Source organism: Saccostrea cucullata, unplaced genomic scaffold (genome assembly GCF_032062105.1).
Source record: "Saccostrea cucullata isolate Sc308-1 unplaced genomic scaffold, CSIRO_AGI_Scuc_v1 ctg90, whole genome shotgun sequence".
Lineage (NCBI taxonomy): Eukaryota > Metazoa > Mollusca > Bivalvia > Ostreida > Ostreidae > Saccostrea > Saccostrea cuccullata.
The window spans coordinates 945,670-967,862 of NW_026940868.1; the positions used below are offsets into that span (position 1 = coordinate 945,670).

Sequence of the window (22,193 nt, forward strand, 5' to 3'; positions counted from 1 at the left end):
GTCAGGGGTTCTGGTGTTAGGGCGGGGCTCTATTGGTTATATAGTGAAAATGCATTTAATCTTTGAAATTCTTTCCTTTGCTCCTGTGTTTATGCCTATGATCCAAATATATATATTCATGATGAAGAAAGGTGCACCTAGCAAAATGGTTATTTTTTATGCCCCCGCCCCTTCCCTGGGTCGGGGTGAGGGGGGGGGTACAAAGTCTGAAAATAAATTAATGCTTTGAAATTTGCTCTTTGGTGTTAATCAATCATTTTATGATAAAATTTGCAAAATTTTGAAATATGTGGCCCCAGGATCAGTGGTTCCTTTGGGATGAGGTGTACAACTGGTTATAAAGTGGAAGTGCATTTTCTCTTAATGTTACTCTTATCTACCTCTGGGTATTAAGTAAATAGAGTTAGCATGCTAAGTTTAAATTATTATAAGCAATGGTACCTCTTTCAAAATTGTGAATTGCGAATTCCATGGCCTCTGGTTTATAACATGAACCAAATTTAATTGTTTGAAAGTTGTTGCACAATACTCAGGTGACCTATAAGGCCCGTGGGCCTCTTGTTTAAAAAGTGAATCTTAACTGGCCAAAGTGATTTGCAATACAGTGAAATACAAAATGTGTGATGACCATTTGATGCTTATTTTCATCTTTTATCACTTGAAATTTGAAGTTACTTTTTAATCTAATCAAACAGTTTAGCATTGATATGTTACATTAGGTCATTGTAATCATTGCTTTGTATTGACATACAAGAAATTCTAGAGAGGTAAGCAGTTAATTATGAGTTTCTTTAAGAAAACAACTGTGAGGCATTAACATTTGAAAGTATAATTTATTTTAATTTCTCAGTTTGATTATATTTTTATTTTCAGAGATTTCAGACCAGGTGCTAGATGTGAATACACAACCCAGATTCAGCTAAGGTATGTGATTTCGACATTATAAAGAATGTGAATATGTACATTGTATAAACAGTAATGTTAAGGTTTACCAATGGTTTGGCAGTAATGACAACATCTTACTGGAATCCTCTTAACATCAGGCCTCACGGCTCCAGAGTCCACTACCATTAGTGGAAATAGTTGAAAAAGGGACCCCTGATGTTGTGAGGATGGCTAACTAAATAATATATATGGTTATATAATATCATCATTCACAATGAGATCAATAATGCACCATTAGGCATGGTTAATAATAAAATTAAATATAGGAAAAAGTTATGTGTGGTTTTACATAGAAGATGATCACCGATTTGGCAAATTTTTACTTGGTCCATGGTTTAATCACATAGACATGAAATAGAAATTTCATTCTGTTTAAGGTTAATTAGGGTTATCTATATTTGGCAGACAGGTCATCATTTGTTTTCAACTGTCTTGCAGTTTCTTTTTATGCTAAAAGTCAGGTTTTTCTTGAACTCTAATTCTTGGCCAAATTAGCGAGTATAATCTGGTTTGGGTCAGTTTATGCTTTTTTTATAATCCGCAAATATGTAAAACCCTAAAAACAGCTTACCAAGAATGTCAACTCGCATAACAATTTTTTTTCTAAAAGTCAGGCTTGTAGTACATTTAGCTCTAAAACCTTTTCAAGGTTTGAACTTAATTATTATTTAATAGTTTGTGTGCATTTACATGTATTACTCATTTACATGTATTACTCATTTATTATATAAAAGATGAATAAGCATGTTAATTGAAAGAAATGAATACAATCTACGTGACTGTTCCATTAATACCATAAAAAAATTGCATTTACATGTATTACTTATTTATTATGTAAAGATGAATAAGCATGTTAATTGAAAGAAATGACTAGATGATGACTGTTTCACTGAAAAATTTGTTCGCTACAGATTTTGTCTCTTGGAAACCAGCTGTGAACAAGATGACCACTTCCCACCCAGCATCTGTGTTCGTGTCAATGGCAAAATGGCTCCCTTACCAGTATGTTATTTTTCACACTCGAGAGATAATTGAAACATGTATGCAATAACTTGAGTCAGTTCTTGTCAGTGGGCATCTTTCAAGGTTATCCAATCAAAAATCTTAAATAGACTTTCTGATTGAATGTTTTCTTCCTTTCATTAAAGTGTTTGTTGTCTGTTGAATAATTACTTCTTTAAAACACCGATAGGCCCATGGTCAGAGGGATTCAATTCTGTCAAACAAAGGTCAATGCCCCTTCTGAGAAAAGAGATTGATAATTAATAAAATGTGTAGTTATTTAAATTTATTCAAATAATAGTCCTATGGGCTATGGTTGGACTAGAGCAGGGTCAAAAATAGGAATGTACTGGCTAGCCATTTTAAATCCCCCCCCCCCAAATAATTGCAGATGACAATGAAGAAATTTCTGGATTTCATACTTAACTATTCATCAGTAGAGGTCCTCTAGACACTTAATAAAAATAGTCCAGTTACTCTCTGTGATGTGCCAGAGGCATTGGTCATGTTTATGACATTTGTAAAAATCAGCTATATCTTGAATGACTTTGCACTTTACTGGTAATTCTTTCAGAGAGCACTGTAAGTGGTAATAACTTCACTGAAGTACATGGTAACATGAATAAAGTTCATTAATTACATTTTCAGAATCCAATACCCACCAACAAACCAGGAGTGGATCCAAAACGTCCTGGTCGACCCGTGGATATAACGCCTCTGTGCAGGCTCTCGCCAACCCTACCCAATCAGATTGAGGTCTCGTGGGCTGCCGATTTTGGACGGGTGTGTGTTTTATCTTTATCAAGTTTATAATTGATAAGTTACAGGTCTAGCTTCTAACTTGACAACGAAAATAAATTTTAATTTTTATACACTCAGAATGTAAAAAATTTATTTAGTAAGGAGGAATCAAAAGACATAGCTTCAAAAGGAAACAATTCTTACTTTTATGCAATATTTTAATTGTTTTTAAATTGAAGCACTTGTATATATTCTGAACTGGTTAAAAATCATCCCATAAAATAAAGACTTTAATTGTAAAATTATGATAAAAAACTATATTTTTTTAGTATTATTTAAATTTTACACTAATGCCCTCTACCAAGCAGAAGTCCTGTAGGACTTTGAAGTTTTACAGAGGAAAACTGAATTAAGATAATTTTTAGCTACAAGAAAATTGTATAATGAAACTAGTGTTCTTCAGGGTCAATGGGTCTGTCACTTGCAGACCTAGAAGACTGTGTTCAAATTTTGAATGATTATGTTGTCTTACTTTTGGATGCACATCCATATACATCAGGTTGTTAATGAGTGCTAAGTGAATAAACTTGTTCTGGTTTCAGGGATTTTGTGTTGCCATTTATTTGGTCAAGAAGTTGACATCAGACACCCTGCTGGGCAGATTGAAACAGTTTGGTAACCGCCATGCAGATCATACCAGAGCTTTAAGTGAGTTGTGTTATCATATTACTGTGGAATCATCATTGTTTTGTGAGGAACCAATGTTTGTGGATTCAATGGGTCATTTACATCCCCATAAATGATTATTTTGTACACATAGATACAATAAATATGCCGTATAAACAAGTAACCTATGAAATTTATGAAACTTTTGCTTGTCCACATACATTGACCCACACAATTTAAGATGATTCCCAGTATTTCAGAATTTAACTCTCTGGTAAACATTTTATTGTACAATAATTTTGATAATTCATTTGCAAATGCATCAAATTTATTTGTGGATTTAATTTACAATGAAAATTAAGAAACTCAAGTTCGAAAATCCATGTCTGTATCAAGATATACTTGTTTACTACAAAGATACCAAGATTTATTACCCAAAAACAACAAAGTTATCAAGTTTCATCTTTATTAATTTAACTTTAAATCTTGCCTATAGGGCTCATGCAGCTATGTAAATTTTTACACAAAGTGATCTAAGTATTTATCAGCAGCATCAAAAAAGAAAACTCAAATTATGACTTAATAGGATAGAATTTACTCTGTGGAATTGGATGAGCAACAGGCTGAGATCAAGTAAAACTTGCTTATATGAAACATGCTCACTAGCACCTGATACATGAAGGCTGAGGGCAAGGAAATCTTGCCTATATGAGCTATGTCCACTAACGTGAGACATGCTCACTAGCACCTGATTCATGAAGGTTGAGGGCAACGTAGGTTTGCCTATATGAGCTATGTTCGCTAGCACCTGTGTAAAGAGCAGAGTAATCCTACCTAAGTAGAGCTAGGCTTGCCCTGGATGAAATGTTTGATAATTGTCATAACATAAGTACTCAACAATGATGCTGCATGATAGACGTACATGTACAATATCCCATGCTTGGGGAAAAATGACATGGTAAACATACCATGAAGTAATATGCCAAATTATGCAGATGAGTAGCAGCTGCATAAGCCCCAAGTATGTCATTAATCCCAAAACGTTTTGTTCTGAACTAGGGCGAGAATCTTCACTTCTTTTTGCGTTTCTACGCGGCATATTGAACAATGTTATTTTTCTTCACATCAATTACTTCACTTCGGTAAATGTCACCAAACTACTATCGTAAGTACCCAGGGATCAAACTTTGTGTAACACAGTCATCGTATCATATTTCAAGCTGTTCTTCACTAGGGTAACGCACTCAAATTATTAAGTCTCCCACTTCACTCCACTTTCGAAAGTTAAATCCGATATATAGAAATATCTGTCCAAAATCGGAACGTTAAGAATGTATCGAAAGTATAAAGATATGAACAAATCTTTACTGTATGTAAACATAACTGCTGAAACTTCGAAGATTGTAAACTGTTCTGATTGGTTAGATAAATCATGTGATTCTATTATGTGGGCTCTTTGAGGGAAATTATTTATAGAAAGCCTGTAAATTCTAGATAGAGTTGCTTTGGTTAATAAACTCTGATTATTAACATAATCAATATTTATTAAATCTGCAATAATAGATTGGATAGCAGATTTACTTATATTTATGAAATTTCTGTGAACTGTTTGGACATTTTTCAATCATTATTGATAATCATCTTTTTATGTTACAGTTAAGGAGAAGCTTTCACACGACCCTGACAGTGAAATAGCTACCACCAGTCTCAGAGTCTCCCTTACTTGTCCAGTAAGTCTCTGATAAAGTCAGGTTACAATTAATGTATGATATTATAATGCTTCAAGTCAACATCTTTCTACCAATTTAAAGGATGTAAAATGAAGCAAAATTGTCCATCCATGACACTTTGTTTGAAGCACGTTTACTGTATTTTCCTTAACATAACTGGCACCAAACTCTGATCAATGAGATCAATTCAATGGAATCAATCAGGAAAATGATATAATTTTTAGCTCACCTCAACAAAGTTGGGGGAGCTTATGTAATACCCTCGGCGTCGGTGTCGGCGTCCCAGGTTAAGGTTAAGTTTTTTGGAGCAGTTTTCTTTTTAAGTACTTCTATGTCTTATATTGATTAGACATGCATGGAAGATGGTTCTAGTGTGTTTCATTGTACCAGTCAAAGTTTCAGATGCTGCAATTTCATCAAAGGAATGACCAGGTTAATGTTTTTGGAGCAGGTTAACATTTTTGGTGCAGTTTTTGGTGTAGGTTTCATTTCCAAGTAAATATAAGCCCTATGTTGACCAAACTTGCATGGATGATACATCTAAGGATGCATACTACTGGGCTTGCTTCAGATGCTGAATCTGACCTACATTTTCCGGTTGAGTGAACAGGTTAAAGTTTTTGGTGTAGGTTTCATTACCAAGTAACTATAAGCCCTATGTTAACCAAAGTTGCATGGATGATACATCTAAGGATGCATATTACCGGGCTTGCTTCGGATGCTGAATCTGACCTACATTTTCTGGTTGAGTGAACAGGTTAAAGTTTTTGGTGCAGTTTTTTGTGAGGGTCTCATTTTTCAAGTAACTATAAGCCCTATGTTGACCAAACTTGCATGAATGATACATCTAAGGATGCATACTACCGGGCTTGCTTCAGATGCTGATTCTGACCTACATTTTGTGGTTGAATGATCAAGTTAAAGTTTTTGGTGCAGGTTTCATTTCCAAGTAACTGTAAGCCCTATGTTGACCAAACTTTTAAGGATTGATGATACATCTAAGGATGCATACTACCGGGCTTGCTTCGGATGCTGAATCTGACCTACATTTTCTGGTTGAGTTAACAGGTAAAAGTTTTTGGTGCGTGATTCATTTCCAAGTATATATAAGCCTTATGTTGACCAAACTTGCATGGATGATACATATAAGGATGCATACTACTGGGCTTGCTTCGGATGCTGAATCTGACCTACTTTTTGTGGATGAGTGAAAATGTTAGTTTTTGATGCATGTTTCATATCCAATTAACTATGAGCCCTATCATGAGCAAACTTGCATGAATGATACATCTTAGGATGCACACTAATGGACTTGCTTCGGATGCTGAATTCGACATACATTTTTCAGATAATAGACCAGGTAAAAGTTATGAGTGCAGGTCTATTACCAAAAAAAACTATAACGTTTATATAACATTGTATAAACCAAACTTGCACAAATGTTGCATCAAGAGATGAAAACTCTCAAATTTGCTTCAGATGCTGGATTTTAATTATATTTTCATGAAGAAGAACTAGTTTAAATTTTTTATGTAGGTCTTTTTCAAAGTGTCAGATCAAAATTGCTTAAATATTTTCATTTTTGGAATGTACACTTTTTGTTGGTTAATTGTGTGACTTTGGCTTACTTAAAGGCAACATTCATTGAGGTGAGCTCTGTAATCTCTGATTACCTATGTTTTTATTTCTGTTCAGCTGGGTAAGATGAGGATGACTATACCAACACGGGCCAGCACGTGTACACATCTCCAGTGTTTCGATGGTTCGACGTTTCTAATGATGAATGAGAAAAAGTCCACCTGGATTTGTCCTGTCTGTGATAAACCGGCACCTTTTCATCGACTATTTATTGATGGGTAAAGATTGGATTAAATTACCAGTCAAAAAGTTTTTTGAAATGCAGGGATCCATGTTTGTATTGGAGGGAAAAAATTTAGAATGGTTTGGCTCTATCTGAGCAAAAATGAATAAACACATAGTGAAAGAACACAGGATATAGCAGAATATGATTCTCAGACAAATCATTGTCTCTTATTTAATTATTTATTGATATTGTATGCCAAATTATTTAGAAATGAGTATTCTGCTTTATTTGTTTTCTGTGCCAATTGTTGATTACTGTAGATCACTAAATTTTCGTGACACCTTTTTTTCGCAAGATAGTCATGGACTCCTGATAAGCAAGGCGAAATTTTCACGAATTGTGGTTATTGCTAAAGAATACTATTAAACGCATAATTAAATTTTTTTGTGTTCGTAATCACGCTTATTGAATAAAAAGTGATTTACAGTAAACATGCTGATCAGTACAAAATAGATTCAGAAGCAAAACTGACTCCGTGACTTTTTTTTTTACTAGGTTGTTTGTAGAGATATTACAGAAGACATCTGACATGAATGAAATCCAGTTCCATGAGGATGGATCCTGGAGTCCGCTGAAAGCCTCCAAGGAAACTCATGTGATATCCTGTAGTCCAGCTGCCCACAAGTCCGTACAGAAGGAATCCAAATCAGCTTCCACATCAGGTAGGTAGTCCACTGCCAGCAAGTCTGTACAGAAGGAATCCAAATTAGCTTCCACATCAGGTAGGTAGTCCACTGCCAGCAAGTCTGTACAGAAGGAATCCAAATCAGCTTCCACATCAGGTAGGTAGTCCACTGCCCACAAGTCCAGACAGAAAGAATCCAAAGAGTCCATACAAGAAGAGTCCATATCTCATCAGGTAGGTAGTCCACTGCCAGCAAGTCCGTAAAGAAGGAATCCAAATCAGCTTCCACATCAGGTAGGTAGTCCACTGCCAGCAAGTCCGTAAAGAAGGAATCCAAATCAGCTTCCACATCAGGTAGGTAGTCCACTGCCCACAAGTCCAGAAAGAATCCATATCAGCCTCCATGTCAGGTAGGAAGTGAAGCTGCCCACAAATCCATATAAGAAGAATCCAAATGAGCCTCCACATCAGGTTGGTATTGTGGAGAAGAATTGTGTTCCAGGCCAAACTTTATTTGATTTATTGGAATGTTGAATAATAATTTTAAAGTATAATTCTGTGTTGTGTATTTTTATAAGTGCAGAATTTCTCAACATTTTGTTTACAGTTGTTTTCAACTAAATCCAAGATGGCATAAATTACAAGTTTGCCCATTTGTTGTAGGACCAGCTCCAAAGAAGCCTAAGATGGAAGTGATAGACTTAACAGTGAGTTCTGATGAGGAGTCTGATTCTGAAAGTGAATGTGATTCCCCACAGCCAATGTCATCCACTGCGTTTGTTGACTCTAGTCCTAATGTCATCAGCCTGGACTCACCCACTCCAGCGCCCTCGACAGCGTCGCCGTCTTGTGACTCGCCCATGGTGGCCTCACCTTCATCCAATTCAAATTCATCATCATCTTCATCATCATCATCTTCATCTTCCTCCAGCACCACAAAGCAACCACCCTCACCACAGAAATCTCAGACAGGAACCCCAGTAAGTGCCCCCCTCTCAGCCCCCCAGTCGGTTAGTTCCCTGTCCCCGGCCAGATCCTCACGGCAGTCCACGCCCGCCCTCGCTACTAGTCCTCGCCCTCTGCCCACTCCCTCACCCCCGGCACAACCTTTGATCCACTCCCCTTTAGGAATTAGAATTTCTCCTGTAACTCCCCCCTCCAGTACCCCAATTTTACCTCCTTACCAACCTATTCCTGCCCCACTGTCATTACCCAATCCTCCATATCCCCACTACCCACCCCCTCCCCAAATACAAAATTATGATCCCAACTTGGATAGAGAAATTGAAGATTTTTTACGTGGAATTGTATGGGACCAGTATAGATAGTTTATTTTGAAAAAATGACTAGTGTAGAATGAAAGGCATTGAATGGTGTTAAGTTTCTAAAAAAAAAAAAATTGAAACAATTCCTTTAAAACAGTGTTACAGATTGAATTTCTCAGGACTTTGTTACAGACTAATTACAGTTAATTCAGTTATTCAGCTTTTTTCCTTCCAAAGAAATACTATAACCTTCTTACAAAATTTTATTTTGCAATAAAATCATGACATTTACAAGCGAAAAAGTTTTTCTGCCTAACCCGGAATACTGTCCATTTACTATAATTTACTTTAATATTTTAAGTCAGAGTAAATGATTGGAGGCCTCCGCATATATTTCTGGTGGTATAAGCTAACGGAATTACCAAAAGATAAGTTTTTGTGAAGAAAAATATTATATTTTCATGGGACATTGTCAAGGACCTAGAGTTTGCAATCATTTCATCTTTACACATATTGTTTCAAACTAACATTCTACTTCTACTCATTTCTCCATTTTTCACTTGTTTTCTCATTTGATGTACTAATTTATTTTGCACGAGTTAAATGTTTCATTTCACTCACATTTTATTTTTTGGATGAGGTGTTCTCAGTTTAAACTGCTACTTGATTAATGATGTAAATTTCTAATCTTAACGAGATTTTTAAAAAAATATTATGATCTAGAACAATAAATGTTACATGTACTTGTATGCAACTATTTATTGAGATTGTCATTTTCTAATAGATTATTCATTTGTCCATAAGAAATTCTTGCATGTAAATTGGTTGTCTAAGTGTTAAAGCTGTGATGAAGAATACCTCAGTCATTTCATTTCCATAGCACCTGCTTTGATTTATTTGACAAAATAAATCACTATGTACAGAAAAGGTATCACAAAACATTGGATACAAATATGATCATTCTATGTGTATGTACTGCACATAAAAAATGATAGGATTCCATATTGTAATAGCCAAAGGATTCAGCATTTTTTGTTTACATTCAAACAGTATATTTTGCTTGGACTTGCAGATTTCATTTGTTTAACACACCATAGATTTTGAATTGTTTAAAGTTTAAATTTTGAAAGAAAGCAAGTAAGAAATTCTAAATTCTAATTTAGATTGTATGCAACATTATAAAGTTTTCATAATTATGATTAGAAAAATTAATTTAAGAGTTAATCAGTTAGTAATTTTGTTTTCAATTAAAACTTTTTCCATTTTGTTTTCTGTCATGAACATAAAAACATTAGGATATATTTGAACTGAAGACATTGTTTTCATTTTTGAAAAAATAAGTATTAGATGAAGTCCAAGAATTGTACTTTTAACAATACAGAACTTTATTCGTGTCATTTTGTTTGTATTAAAAGTATGATTTTATTTATATATGTATTTATTGTTGAACATGTTTGAGTTCAGTAAAATGTATAAGACATGAGGTGTAAAATATGTAAATACTGTCAATGCTCTACGACTAATGTACCCTAAACAAGTTGTTGTTATTAAATTTGTGAATATTTACATTTTGTCCTCCTTTTTAAGAAAAAATCTTTTGAAGGCCAACTAACAACTTAATGGTATGACAAACAAGATAACTTCAGCTTTATTCAGCTTTATTTAAGTAATAATGTTCCACTATCACCTTCATATGGTGATTATGTCTCCCAACGTATTCACTTCTCAAGAGCATATTCAGAGTATAATCAATTTTTAAACTGAGGTAGGCTCCTCACACAAAAGTTGATGTTGCAGGGATATAAACAACCTTGTTAAAAGTCAGTATTTAGTCAATTCTTTGGTTATTATAATGACCTTATCAGCAAATTATAATCAATTTTAAAACTGAGGCTCCTCACATACAAGTTGATGTCACAGGGACAACAATCTGTTAAAAGTCAGCATTTAGTTAATTCTTTGGTTGTTGTTATATTAACCTTATTAGCAAAATGTAACCTGGGTTGTGTTTTGGCTGACTTGTTTCAGACCAATTGTTAGGCCTTTGTACTAGATTTGACTACAAAATGTTCCATCTACTTGATCATTACATAATGACCAGTCAACACGGGATGTTTAATCCTCCTAGGTATCCGATCCCATCTGTGATTTTGCCTTGTTACTCCCATCTCATTAAGGCATTAAATAATAGGTTTTTTTGATTTTTGTTCTCTAAAGGATCACTTCATTTCAAAGGAATAGAATATACATCTAAATATTTCAAATTTGCATTTTGAACCTACCCCTATACTGGTATATAAAATTGATATTTTGATACTAAAGTTAGATAGCTGACTCTTGTTAACATTGTTCCTTTTTATGAGAATTTTTCACCTTTTCAAACTTCTTTATACAGATATGTGTATGTACCTTCCATTATCTATCTCTAATGGGTGTTCATTTTTGATAGGAAAGACATTAAATAAACAGTAAATCATAAATTTTATGTCAGTAAAATGCAATCAAGCAAATTCATTGTAGCACTCCCTTTAAGGACAAGAATTATTAACTCCTTGTTAATCAAGTACATTTGTATTCTGACCTACAGTAGATTTCTATTTGTATACTTGATCAGTTTGATACTTTTATAAAATTTAATTTATGCAGGTATGCTTATGTTGCTTGATGCAGAACTTATAATGTGTAAAATACATTAAGTGCAAAAATGTGTAAGTTACATTAAGTGCAGTTCTTGTATTAAGACCGCGGAACATTAACTGGCAAAATTGGAAATATACAGCATACGTCATTTCTATCTGTTACAATCAAAACATTCAGTGATAGACAATGAAATGGGCGGGTACAATTCGACGCGGACGTTTGGAAAACATGGGATTGAAATTGCAGATCAAAATTCATTTTCAATCCACCCGAGCTGTTTTCAAAGCAAAGAGTGAATGTATGATCAAAAAATCAACTATAATTCAACTCCCAAATACATATTGTTTGAAGTTCACATTAATATGAGTTTTAGCTTATAATTTTAAGAACGCCAAAGATCATACAATACAATTGTTTTTTCAGGAGATATTTGATTCTAGAAGGGGGGGGGGGGGGTAAAAAAAAATTGTCGAGTCAGGTCATGGCTTAACATGACAATATATTTTATTTCTAGGATTATAAGAGTGTATGAGTTTAAATTTATTCTCACTGAAAACTGTTGGAAAACTTTATTTAAAAATCGTCTAACCCCCCCCCCCCCCCCCCCCCCCCAACCACCACCATCACAAAGATATACATATATTTACCAAACAAAAATGAAATATTTTGTCCCTTAAATATTTATTCATTTAAAACACTGGACAAAAAAATTCAAACTGTACCAAAATTGAAATTATTTGTCTTCTGGGTCAATCAGTAATAATGTGCCTTCTAACGTAGCCGAGGTGGATTGAAAATGAATTTCGATCTGCAATTTCAATCCCATGTTTTCCAAACGTCCGCGTCGAATTGTACCCGCCCATTTCATTGTCTATCACTGAATGTTCTGATTGTAACAGATAGAAATGACGTAAGCTGTATATTTCCAATTTTGCCAGTTAATGTTCCGCGGTCTTATTTGTGCTAAATATGAGGGTTGTCCCAAAAAATCTTTTGGAGTCATTGGGCTAAGTTCAGATCATAGATTTTTAAATATGAATGCATTTCACTTTCTGTAATCCCTTCAATCAAAATGAATTCAAATTTTGTTAACAAAGGTTCCTCTATATATACAGCAATACAGACTAGAACTAAAATGAAGCCTTAATTCATAGTCCAGAATGGAAATAAGTTTTTGTATTAATATTCAATCTTGACCTTATGGGTCTCGGCTATATTCATAACGAAGTGATCCTTTACAGCATATAACCTGCATATGTAGGTCGTGCGTAAATTTATTTTTGGGTACCTGTTTGAGGATGGACCCCTAATTAATGGGGGTAGGCAATAGTTCCCTTGGCAGAATTTGTGAATTGGTATAAAATTTTATCAACAAAATATATTTATTGCAAATTTAATGCAGTGGTCGTACCCCAATGTAGTTAAGATTTTAGAAGATTTTAAAATGTTGGAGAGATGGAATATCTTTCCTGGCTGCACAGATTTGAAATATTTTGACTGCAAGTAGTAAATTACATTTGAACTTCGGTATCTCAAACTTCAATATCTCCAATACCATGGATATGTCTAAGAGATTTGGAAGTCCCAGCCACTAATTCTTTAGTACCATCAGTATCTCAAATCAGATATCTCGAAGTTTTTCCTTGGTCCCATAAAGTTAGAGATAACAATATTTGAATGCACTGTGCTGATACGATACACAAAAGTGTTCCCCTCCTAAGGAAATACCATGAAATGTTTTCTTGACCCCCTCCATCCCTAACTTGACAGACAGGCACACTTTAATATTTATAGACATTTTTTAAGCCTCGGTTGATGATGTGGGTTAAAAAAAAAACTCCCATTAAACACTGTATAGTGAAGTGGAATTCCTTTACAACTAGGAGTAGTTTGCTGTGACTTATCCTGTGAGCTGTTAAGGTGAGGGATTCCTATGCTGCATCAAGTGAAACCAGTGAAATTTTGGAATATCAAACGGGGTACAAGGCACCTTCTAACTTTAGGATCTAAAGGGGACACATCAAGGTGCAGTACTGTGAGAAATATTTCCTTGGTAAAGTTAATATTTGAGTTGTGTCCCTTTTCACATGGACATGAAAAATTTAGGTTTTTAATTTTGTTTAAAAAATCTGGCATGCAGTTTTCATTAAAAATTCATTTCTTGAAACTTGACAATAACATCACTATAATATTGCTAACCTGAATCTTTTGATTAAACTTGTTCTATTATTGGAATGGGGAGTGGGTGTTAAAATTAAAAAAAAAAACTGTACTTTTTGGGGAAAAAAAGTAATGGGGTCTATAACAAAGTCAAAATATTTTGGTAGTCTGCATACACATTGACAAGTCTGACATGTGACTTAAAATAGATGGCTTTCATAAAAATATGGACAAGCATACTATGACAATTGTGAGAAAATTCCTGGCACATAATGTCAAATTATTCTGTCCAAGTTTCTGCAGTGTGTTTATGATGGGTCAATGAAATAGATTTAAAAAAGCCAAAATTATGAAAAAAAATGTTTTGTCTTAGGGAAATTAATTACCATATTTGTCAATGTGAGATAATTTTGAATAAATAAAGCTTAATAGTTTTTCTAAGAACTCATGTTAATCGCCTTGAATTAATGCAAGTTGTGGTGGTTCATAGACAAGAAACAGAGGATTCCAAAACTTTGTCAAAAACTTTTTTTTTTTATTGTGGTCAACATTTTTTCCTGCTTGAACAAATTTTTGATGCAAAGAGTTATTGTCAAAAGTTTACTCATCATCAAAAGGAAGGGGGATGTGTATCTCAATCATTGTTAACTTGTTTATTTATTGGGTTTAAACAAAATCTTTATGCATGTTTGAAATGATTTATTTTCATTGTTTGGTCAGTTAAAATGTATAATTTTATTTAGTGTATACTTTTACATACGATGGAATGTATAATTGTGATTTTTTGTTTCTGTTGACAGCCAATCCTGGACAATATAGATTGTGTGGAGGTTCAGATGTTAGACACTTCCTCTATACGTTGTATACAAAATTATGACACAGAAGAAGACATGGACTGTGATACAAGGTGACATTTACCCATAAACAAACTTTGTAAATTAATTAAGAATAATCAGTGTAAATTTCAACTGGAAAAAGAAAACAAAAACAAATTGTGCGGCAAAATTATTTTCTAATTTGCAATAAAAATCTATTTCTTGAATGGTCAGAAAACTGAAAGTGTGACTTGGTTGATTGTTATTAATTGACTTAGGTAGGGAAAAAAAATCCCATTCACGAAATGTACTGGATCCGCCAACGACTTGGCAATCAGTGCATGCACGTACTTTAACGATAATAGGTCACTACTTCTGTCGAAAAATCGGACTTTGGTAAAAAGCCCGAGTTTCAAATGTCATTTTCTCTGAGACTGGGGAGTCAAAAAAGAGGAATCAATAAGTATTGATGCAGTTAATCACCAATTTCCGCGAACAATTCTTGCGTCGAAAAACTGGGTCACCAATGACGCAAGTAGGACGGATTGTTGAATGTCTCAGGTAATTAACAGTATGCGCGAGAAAAATAGTTCCATCTTTTCGTCGCATCGTTCAACGTTTGTGAGACAATTTAGCAACGGCAGCTGGTAATTTTTGTTTAATTAGATTACATTACATCCCTAGAGCCCAGAGGAATGCGCCTTTGCCGCGGTTGTCGACTGCGGACGAATTTACGTGTATTGAAATAAAATATAACAAACCACAACTAGTTTCTTTTCCTAAAATAGCCCTGCTACCGATTTAACTTGGTGTCTGATGAAAATAGAAGCGTCCAGAGCTATTTTGGTTCGTCGATAAGGTAAGTACTTTGTATTGTTAAGTCACCCGATTTATCAGCAATGTTTGTCAACCTTGTGAGTTTTCAAGAATTTCAAGATTGATGTTCTATGTAATATTACGTGAGGTATTGTCTTGTACTGAAAGTAGAGGGGGCATATCTTCGGACTGATACATTCTTCGTCATAAAAAATACATATGCAGGAGATATCTTTTCAATCATCTGCAACTTATGTCACGCTCCGACTCCCTGTTGAATGTTTTTTCAAAGATGTCAAAATCAGCTGATCAAGTTAATAACGAGTTGGGGTGTAGCGCAAGGTGCCCTAGTCTCTAAATAGTGAGGGCATTCTATAATAAGCATGTTATATTAGTGCTGCTAAGGTTAGGTTACACTTGAATCACATATTTTTTGCATGAGATTGAATTAAAAAATAACTTTTTTACTACTTTTTAAATAAAAGACCAACTGTTGCATATTAAATTTGCATATATTTAATTAAAGATTTTTTTCTTTTTCCTTCAAATTTGATGTTGCATCTTTGTAGTTTTTTGTAGAATATTGAGAGGCATAATTACCTAAAAAATAAATGATATTAAATTTCTACAAATAGTGCAGTATCACCATATTGTATGCAATGTAAAATATGTTGGCATAAAGTTGTATTTGAATAAATGATTTATGACAGAGAAATCATAACATTGATGCTATATTAGGGTTATTTACATAGACGAAACTGATATTTTTTACTTCTGCAACCACATGTTTCTGGCATCATGTTCTACTTAAAATGGCATCACTCCCTCCTGGATGTGACATATTGCTATCAGTTTGTGGTGTCACTTACACTATTGCTTTCTTTCACTTCCAATTTCAATATTGACAAAATCGCAATGTCATTTTCAGTCTCAAGCTCTGCTGAAAGTTGGTCAGACATTTCAGTCATTGTATTACTCTACTTTTGGTTGCGTAGAGTGGTCGTTTAAGAAAATGTTTGAAATTTATTGCAAAGTGATATTTGGTCAAAGGCAAAAAATATAGCATTATAATGTTTCACAATGAAAGATGTCATGCCCTAGGTATACATTTAAAGAAGAGCAAAGAAAACCAAATAAGAAAGAAAAGAACCTCCATTTTAAAAGCATTTACTCATAGTTCTCTAGGAATTCAAGTAGGATTTTTACAACAGTAAATTGCAAAGAGGTAGGATGAAAGGATGGCCCTTGGACTGAGTATATGTAGTGCTGCAAAGGAGAGAGATTTTTCCAAACATCCCAAACATCATTTCAGGCACACATTACATGTATTTACAAAAACGGGTAAAGTTATATATACATGTAGGCTGCAAATTAAATAAGCAAGATGGAAAGAAAAAATACATCACACTGAAAAGAATCTTCATTTGATCAAAACAGATCAATATTAGTAAATTTTATCTTTCACTGCCAAGATAAACCGTTGGTAATGATAATTTCTCATGATTAGATGTAAATTGACCTTCACTAGGAATGTAAGTTCCCTGTGCTGTATGGTCAATCACCACCAGAGGGCAGTTTTTAAGGCCTGTTGTGTATTGACTAGCCAGTGGTCGCAGGGTTGAAATATCATTTGTCAGATTTTGTCACATTTACTATCTTGCTATGACAGTAAATAAAAATCAAGGTCAGTGGGCTGTTTTGGTGATGTTGTGAATTGGTACATGAATATTATTTGGTCGACAAAAAAAGGTTGCAATTCTTTTGAAAGACATGTCTTTATATTTTAAATTGTCTTATAAATATAAATATAAAATGGTTTATAGTTCACATGGAAGCTCATTAAAAGGATTTAGCCTTCAATATCATAGTTTTATATGATTGTCAAATATGAGCTATATACTACTTGAAAACAAGAAGAATAATTGCATTTTATCTGTCTGTGTGTTAGAAAACAATTTTAGCTCATCTGAGCTTGAAGCTCAAAAAGAGAAACCATCTGTCAATTGCTTTTTCTGTTTTAGAACACCCCTTATCATAATAAGAAACAAAAAACACCCCCCTCCAAAGAAAAGTATAAGAATATTGATAAATTAATGATAAATTAAATGAAAAAAAAACAAATGAGATGTTACAATTTACGAGACAAGTAATGATGCTGTTTTTCAATTTCTTAGCCCAGTGTTTCAAATTGATGTATTTAAAAATACTAATAAATTAACTTGCATTGATGAACATCCTTCCTGCTCTTTAGTGACCATTGTTTTATTACTGTGATTTATTAGGTTGTTGAAGGGTTCAGGCAGGACTGATGAAAAAAGATGTCACATTGACCAACATTTGACACCATTCTCCGTTTTTGTGTCAGATAAACAGAGACTTGAGTTCATGGTTGAGAATGCATAAGTCAATGAATACTAATATACTTTTTTTTACCCCACCACTTAATTCTTAAGGCATTCTCGAGGTTGACTTTATTACATCTCTAGAATTGAAGCAAAAGCTATGCTAGTAAGTTAAAGTATGGGTGTTCTATGCAAATGAGCCAATTAAAAACACATGGAAGGTTCATTACAGAGGAAAGGGTTATATGTATGATAAAGTAGTCATGGCATGATATAGCCAATACACAACATGACATCATATTGTGATGTCATTGTCCCTTGCGCCTTAAATTCTGCTTAGTTTTCGATTTGTGAAGTTTTGAGTTGAAATGTTAAAAAAAAATTTGAGGAACTACCTAGTCCATAATCCAAATAACCATAGACCTTAGCAGGACAAAGCTAGCCTGTATGATAGTATAAGGATTCACTCTTAGAGTAAACGCTTCAGATACTGGACACGAATGTGACTGGATTTACCAGGGTAATGTGTTTGGAGAAGACCGATGTTTTGCCCCAATCTAGGGATGCACAATCAGCTACTGAATCTTAGACCAACACATTCAAGTTTATGAACATGTTTAATTTTTCTTGGAGTAGGTCCATTTTATGTAACTATAAGCCTTATTGTGGCCAAACTTGCATGAATCTAGAGAGTTGCACACTGCTATAGAACATTCATTTGGACTGAGACTTTGTTTGACTTGTACATAAAATTTGTTGAGGTGAACTTGGTAATCTTTGATTGTCTCTGTTCGTATTTAAGGTATGGACTAGATCCAGTACCTTATAGCTTGGCATGTTATTTAAACATACCAATACTTGTCATGCAGTAGATAACCTCACATTTGGCCTTGGCATGGGTATTACATTCTGTGTTCCTACAAATGAGCATTATCTAAATTATTCAATCATTTAACATGTCTAATGTAGTGTAAAATAAGCAGAAAATTAGTTAAGTTAAGAAAGCCCGCTGATGAGGATAAAAAAGTGCAGTTAAGTCATTAAAGTTAAATATTGTCCAAATATCGTGGCAAGATCCAAATGATTTAGAGACATGAAGTAGGAAATGTGTCTGTGTTAATTTATATGTTTATGATCTGTGAAGTTTAACCCCTGTGTGGAATTTTCTGTTCATGTATTTTACAAGTGCTTGATAAAAAGTAAATTATTGCCCAATAAAACGTGTACCTCTCTTCTCAAGTTATTGGTAATGGTTTTGACAAACATGCGTCTACCAACGGAGACATTTGTGGGTGCCATATCTTTTAAGTTGTCAGTTTGTGCATCTCTTGGCCTAGGTGAACTGTATTTGTTGTCTGTCCCTGTTACTTCTGTATAAAAGATGTCCTCATTTGATTTTATGGTGAAGAAAGTATGTCACTCTGTCTAGCTGAACGAGAAGAACAGGTTAAAAATCTTGAATGTATGTGTGTTCCTCCCCTAATAGTGATTTAAGAACTATTTGTATGGACAATAGACCTGCAAAAATAAAATGATTTCTAGCCAGAAAAAAAATTTCATTTTTAACTTTAAATTAGGCACTGTGGTTTCGTCAATTTTCGTTAGCATCAATTTTCGTGGATTTTGTAAAACAGACATTTTCGAGGACACGTAATTTCATGGACAAAAGCATTATCTGTACAAATGAATATCATATTTCTTAATTCAGTGAACATTGGAATTTGTGGATCTTCTCAACAACAATTTAATCCTCGAAAATTGGTGCTCAACGAATATTGATGAAACTACAGTATTTCGCAAATGTTGTTGGCAATCATAGAGTAAAGTAGGCTATCATTAATTTATTAATTGTAAAAGCCATTTATAAGCCTAAGAATTCAATTTCAAACATCATTGCCTCTGAAATAACACAATAGTTGTTTCCATCCCACATGAGTGTTGGATGGATGTCCTAAGTTCCCTCCTTGGACAGGACACATTGGAAATCTCTATCTCCCCTATCTACCCCTGTAATCATTAGGTGATAGAACTGGAGAGGGGCTTTCCTGTTGTTGGCATTATTTATCACCTTAGGTGACTTTTCAAACACTCCCGGATCAATCTGAGTCAATATTTGTGCCACATCTTTGGCTATTTTTCTGATTGTGCCAGATTTATTATGCAAGTTCACATCTACTATTTATCATTGGATCCACGGCTGAATGGCACCAAATATGCTGATATCTGCGGGTTGGAGTTTATCGCGGAAAAATTTGTCTGCGTTGAAGATACTGCAGAAATGTGAACTGTATAGTGACTGTATTAAACCTCAAGACAGTACAAAATCTTTTTTGTTTTGTTTTCATCTTGCTAATCTCCAATGTAGATAACCCCTCTTCAGATTATGTTACTAGGCCCATTCTCTAAGCCTGTAATTTGATTTTTGATGTAGGTGTAATACAGTCAATGGTATCTTTGTATTTAAAAAAATGATATATGTGTATTATGAGGACAGGTAAACTTAAAATTTTAAAAACAGCCATCATTATTGATGAAGGAGAAGCTATGGGATTTATTCTTTTTGTGGTTTAAATTTATATAATTTATAAAATGTCAAAATCTGCATAACTATAGAGAATGTTGATGGCCTTTAATTGGCTAAATGAGACAAATGAATTGGTGGTAAAATTTATGGAGGACACATTTAAATAGATGATTAAAATTCAGAACCTTGGAGTCAAATGATGCAAGCATTATTGTAATCATTTCAATCGATGGATTCATAGTAAGCTTTGATTGTATGGAATTAAACTGACATTTTATTTTTGGAACAGGGTAAAAAAATTTTTTTTGAATTAACAGTGATGGAATGGAAACCTTCCAATAATGTAACACAGTATGACAGAGTGTTCCATGTCATATAAATTACTATTACGACATGCTTATCACTGCATGTTGTACAAGAGACCATGTTTATGACCAACTTGAATCTAACTGCACTAAATTTTACTGATAACCTGAATTCTGGACCGTTGAATGGTCTATTGTACATATTCAGAATTTGAAATTAGGCTACTCCTGAGTTTTTTGTAGTATTACAATTGATTCCCCATTTCAAACAAGGAACTTGAACATGCAATAAAGTTTATGTTATTGCTAGAGGGATATTGCTGGTGGAGTATTATTTTATATTTAGATATTTTAAAAATATTGTATGGATTCCAGACTGAGCAACTGTTACAGAGCCACATCCCTATTCCCTTTGATTGGTTAATGTAAGAGAATCGAACTCAATAAAAACATAATGTTTTGTTGGTCTGTCTTTTGTATGGTTTGTTACGTAAAGCAACAATTGAACTCCTCCATTGTAACCATTAGATGTCCTGGTCGGATTCAGCAGATGGATGATTTTCACTTTCTGACACAGGGTAGGTGTCCCGAGTTATATTGACCATTGTCAAGCTCTGATTAAACATTTTCACTTTTGTTATAACACTTGACCTGGGCAGCGACCAAGGATCAGCTAATTTGGACAGGTGTAGAGAAGAAATTGCTGACAACTTTCCATTGGTTGTAAAATAAGAGTAATCTGGGACTGCACTTGAATCTGTCCTTGCATCTGTCCTATAGATTGACACCAATTTTTCTCCTCCTTAGAAATCTGATGCATCGCAAAGACAGGTATTAGAATTTCCGCAAGTAATTTACGATAAATATTGGCCCTGTTTATTGAATCTTCTTTGACTGCAAGAACCTTTTTTATGGGTTTTAAAAGATGTAAGAGCTCATGCAAGGGTTATGCACTTTCTTTAAAGAGAGAGACCGATGGTCACTGCAGTATAGATTAATGAGATGCAACCTGGCTTTGAAGCGTATTATGTTCTGTGACACACCTCCGCACATAAATAATTGGGGGGATATCCTGGCTGCACATAATCACAGCCGGGTGCATTTCTTCTGCAGTCTCCCATTGTCCAGTGTTAAATTAGTGGACATGGAGGTTTTCTATTCAGAGAAAAAATATTGTCACACGACAGTCCTCACCTTTAACAAAGGGAGCCAGGGGTGAATGTACACGTTCAAAGAGCTGTATTATGTTTCAGACATATGATCCATTGGAGCTTGGAGTACCTCTGCATTTCATTTTACCCCAAGAGTTGCATTATGATTGCACATAATTGCATCCAAGACTGGACCATCTGCACTGAAGAACAATATATTGCTTTTTGGACTTGGTTGCAGGTAACATTTGCATAGAAGCAATATCTAAGTGGTTGTTAGCATACAGAGCCCTCTGAAAACAATTTCTTTGGGCATCCGTCTGCCTAGAAGAGCCGTGACATTATTACTCTTTCAGCAAGTCATTTTTCATCATTTTCTACCAGAGTAACAAGAGACGTCTCTCTCCTAGTTTGCAGACTTGGCTCTTGTACTGCCTTTTATGAGTGTTTTAGAGTGATCTTTGTTAATAATGATTGATTACCACTTAAGACCCTCTTGAAGTAGAAACTTAGTTTTTTTTTCTGTTGGAAATCAAGCCATACTTTTTACATTTTTTTAAATCACTAGATGGCCATAGCTTCATTCTAAAATAATTTTTTGT

General features: G+C 34.3%; 2 protein-coding genes across 8 annotated transcripts in view; both read left to right on the forward strand.

The window, feature by feature from the left end:
- The window catches only part of LOC134256528 (E3 SUMO-protein ligase PIAS2-like), a 25,296-nt gene extending 10,635 nt beyond the window's left edge, over positions 1-14,661 (forward strand). For 5 of the 6 annotated variants that reach the window (XM_062739189.1, XM_062739191.1, XM_062739190.1 and 2 more), the window contains 8 exons: positions 874-924; positions 1,857-1,947; positions 2,596-2,730; positions 3,291-3,396; positions 5,011-5,084; positions 6,780-6,940; positions 7,444-7,610; positions 8,237-10,404. In XM_062739189.1, coding sequence (XP_062595173.1) covers positions 874-924; positions 1,857-1,947; positions 2,596-2,730; positions 3,291-3,396; positions 5,011-5,084; positions 6,780-6,940; positions 7,444-7,610; positions 8,237-8,901 — 1,450 coding nt within the window. In that variant the 3' untranslated portion in view covers positions 8,902-10,404. Of the gene's footprint in view, positions 1-873; positions 925-1,856; positions 1,948-2,595; positions 2,731-3,290; positions 3,397-5,010; positions 5,085-6,779; positions 6,941-7,443; positions 7,611-8,236; positions 10,405-14,438 lie in introns of those variants that run through there. The other variant, XM_062739195.1, reaches the window with a different exon arrangement.
- Positions 14,662-15,164: 503 nt separating this feature from the next.
- LOC134256529 (myocyte-specific enhancer factor 2C-like) overlaps positions 15,165-22,193 on the forward strand; it is a 47,783-nt gene continuing 40,754 nt past the window's right edge. For both annotated transcript variants that reach the window (XM_062739198.1, XM_062739199.1), the window contains exon 1: positions 15,165-15,312. The gene's annotated coding sequence lies outside the window, so the exon portion shown is untranslated. The remainder of the gene's footprint in view (positions 15,313-22,193) is intronic.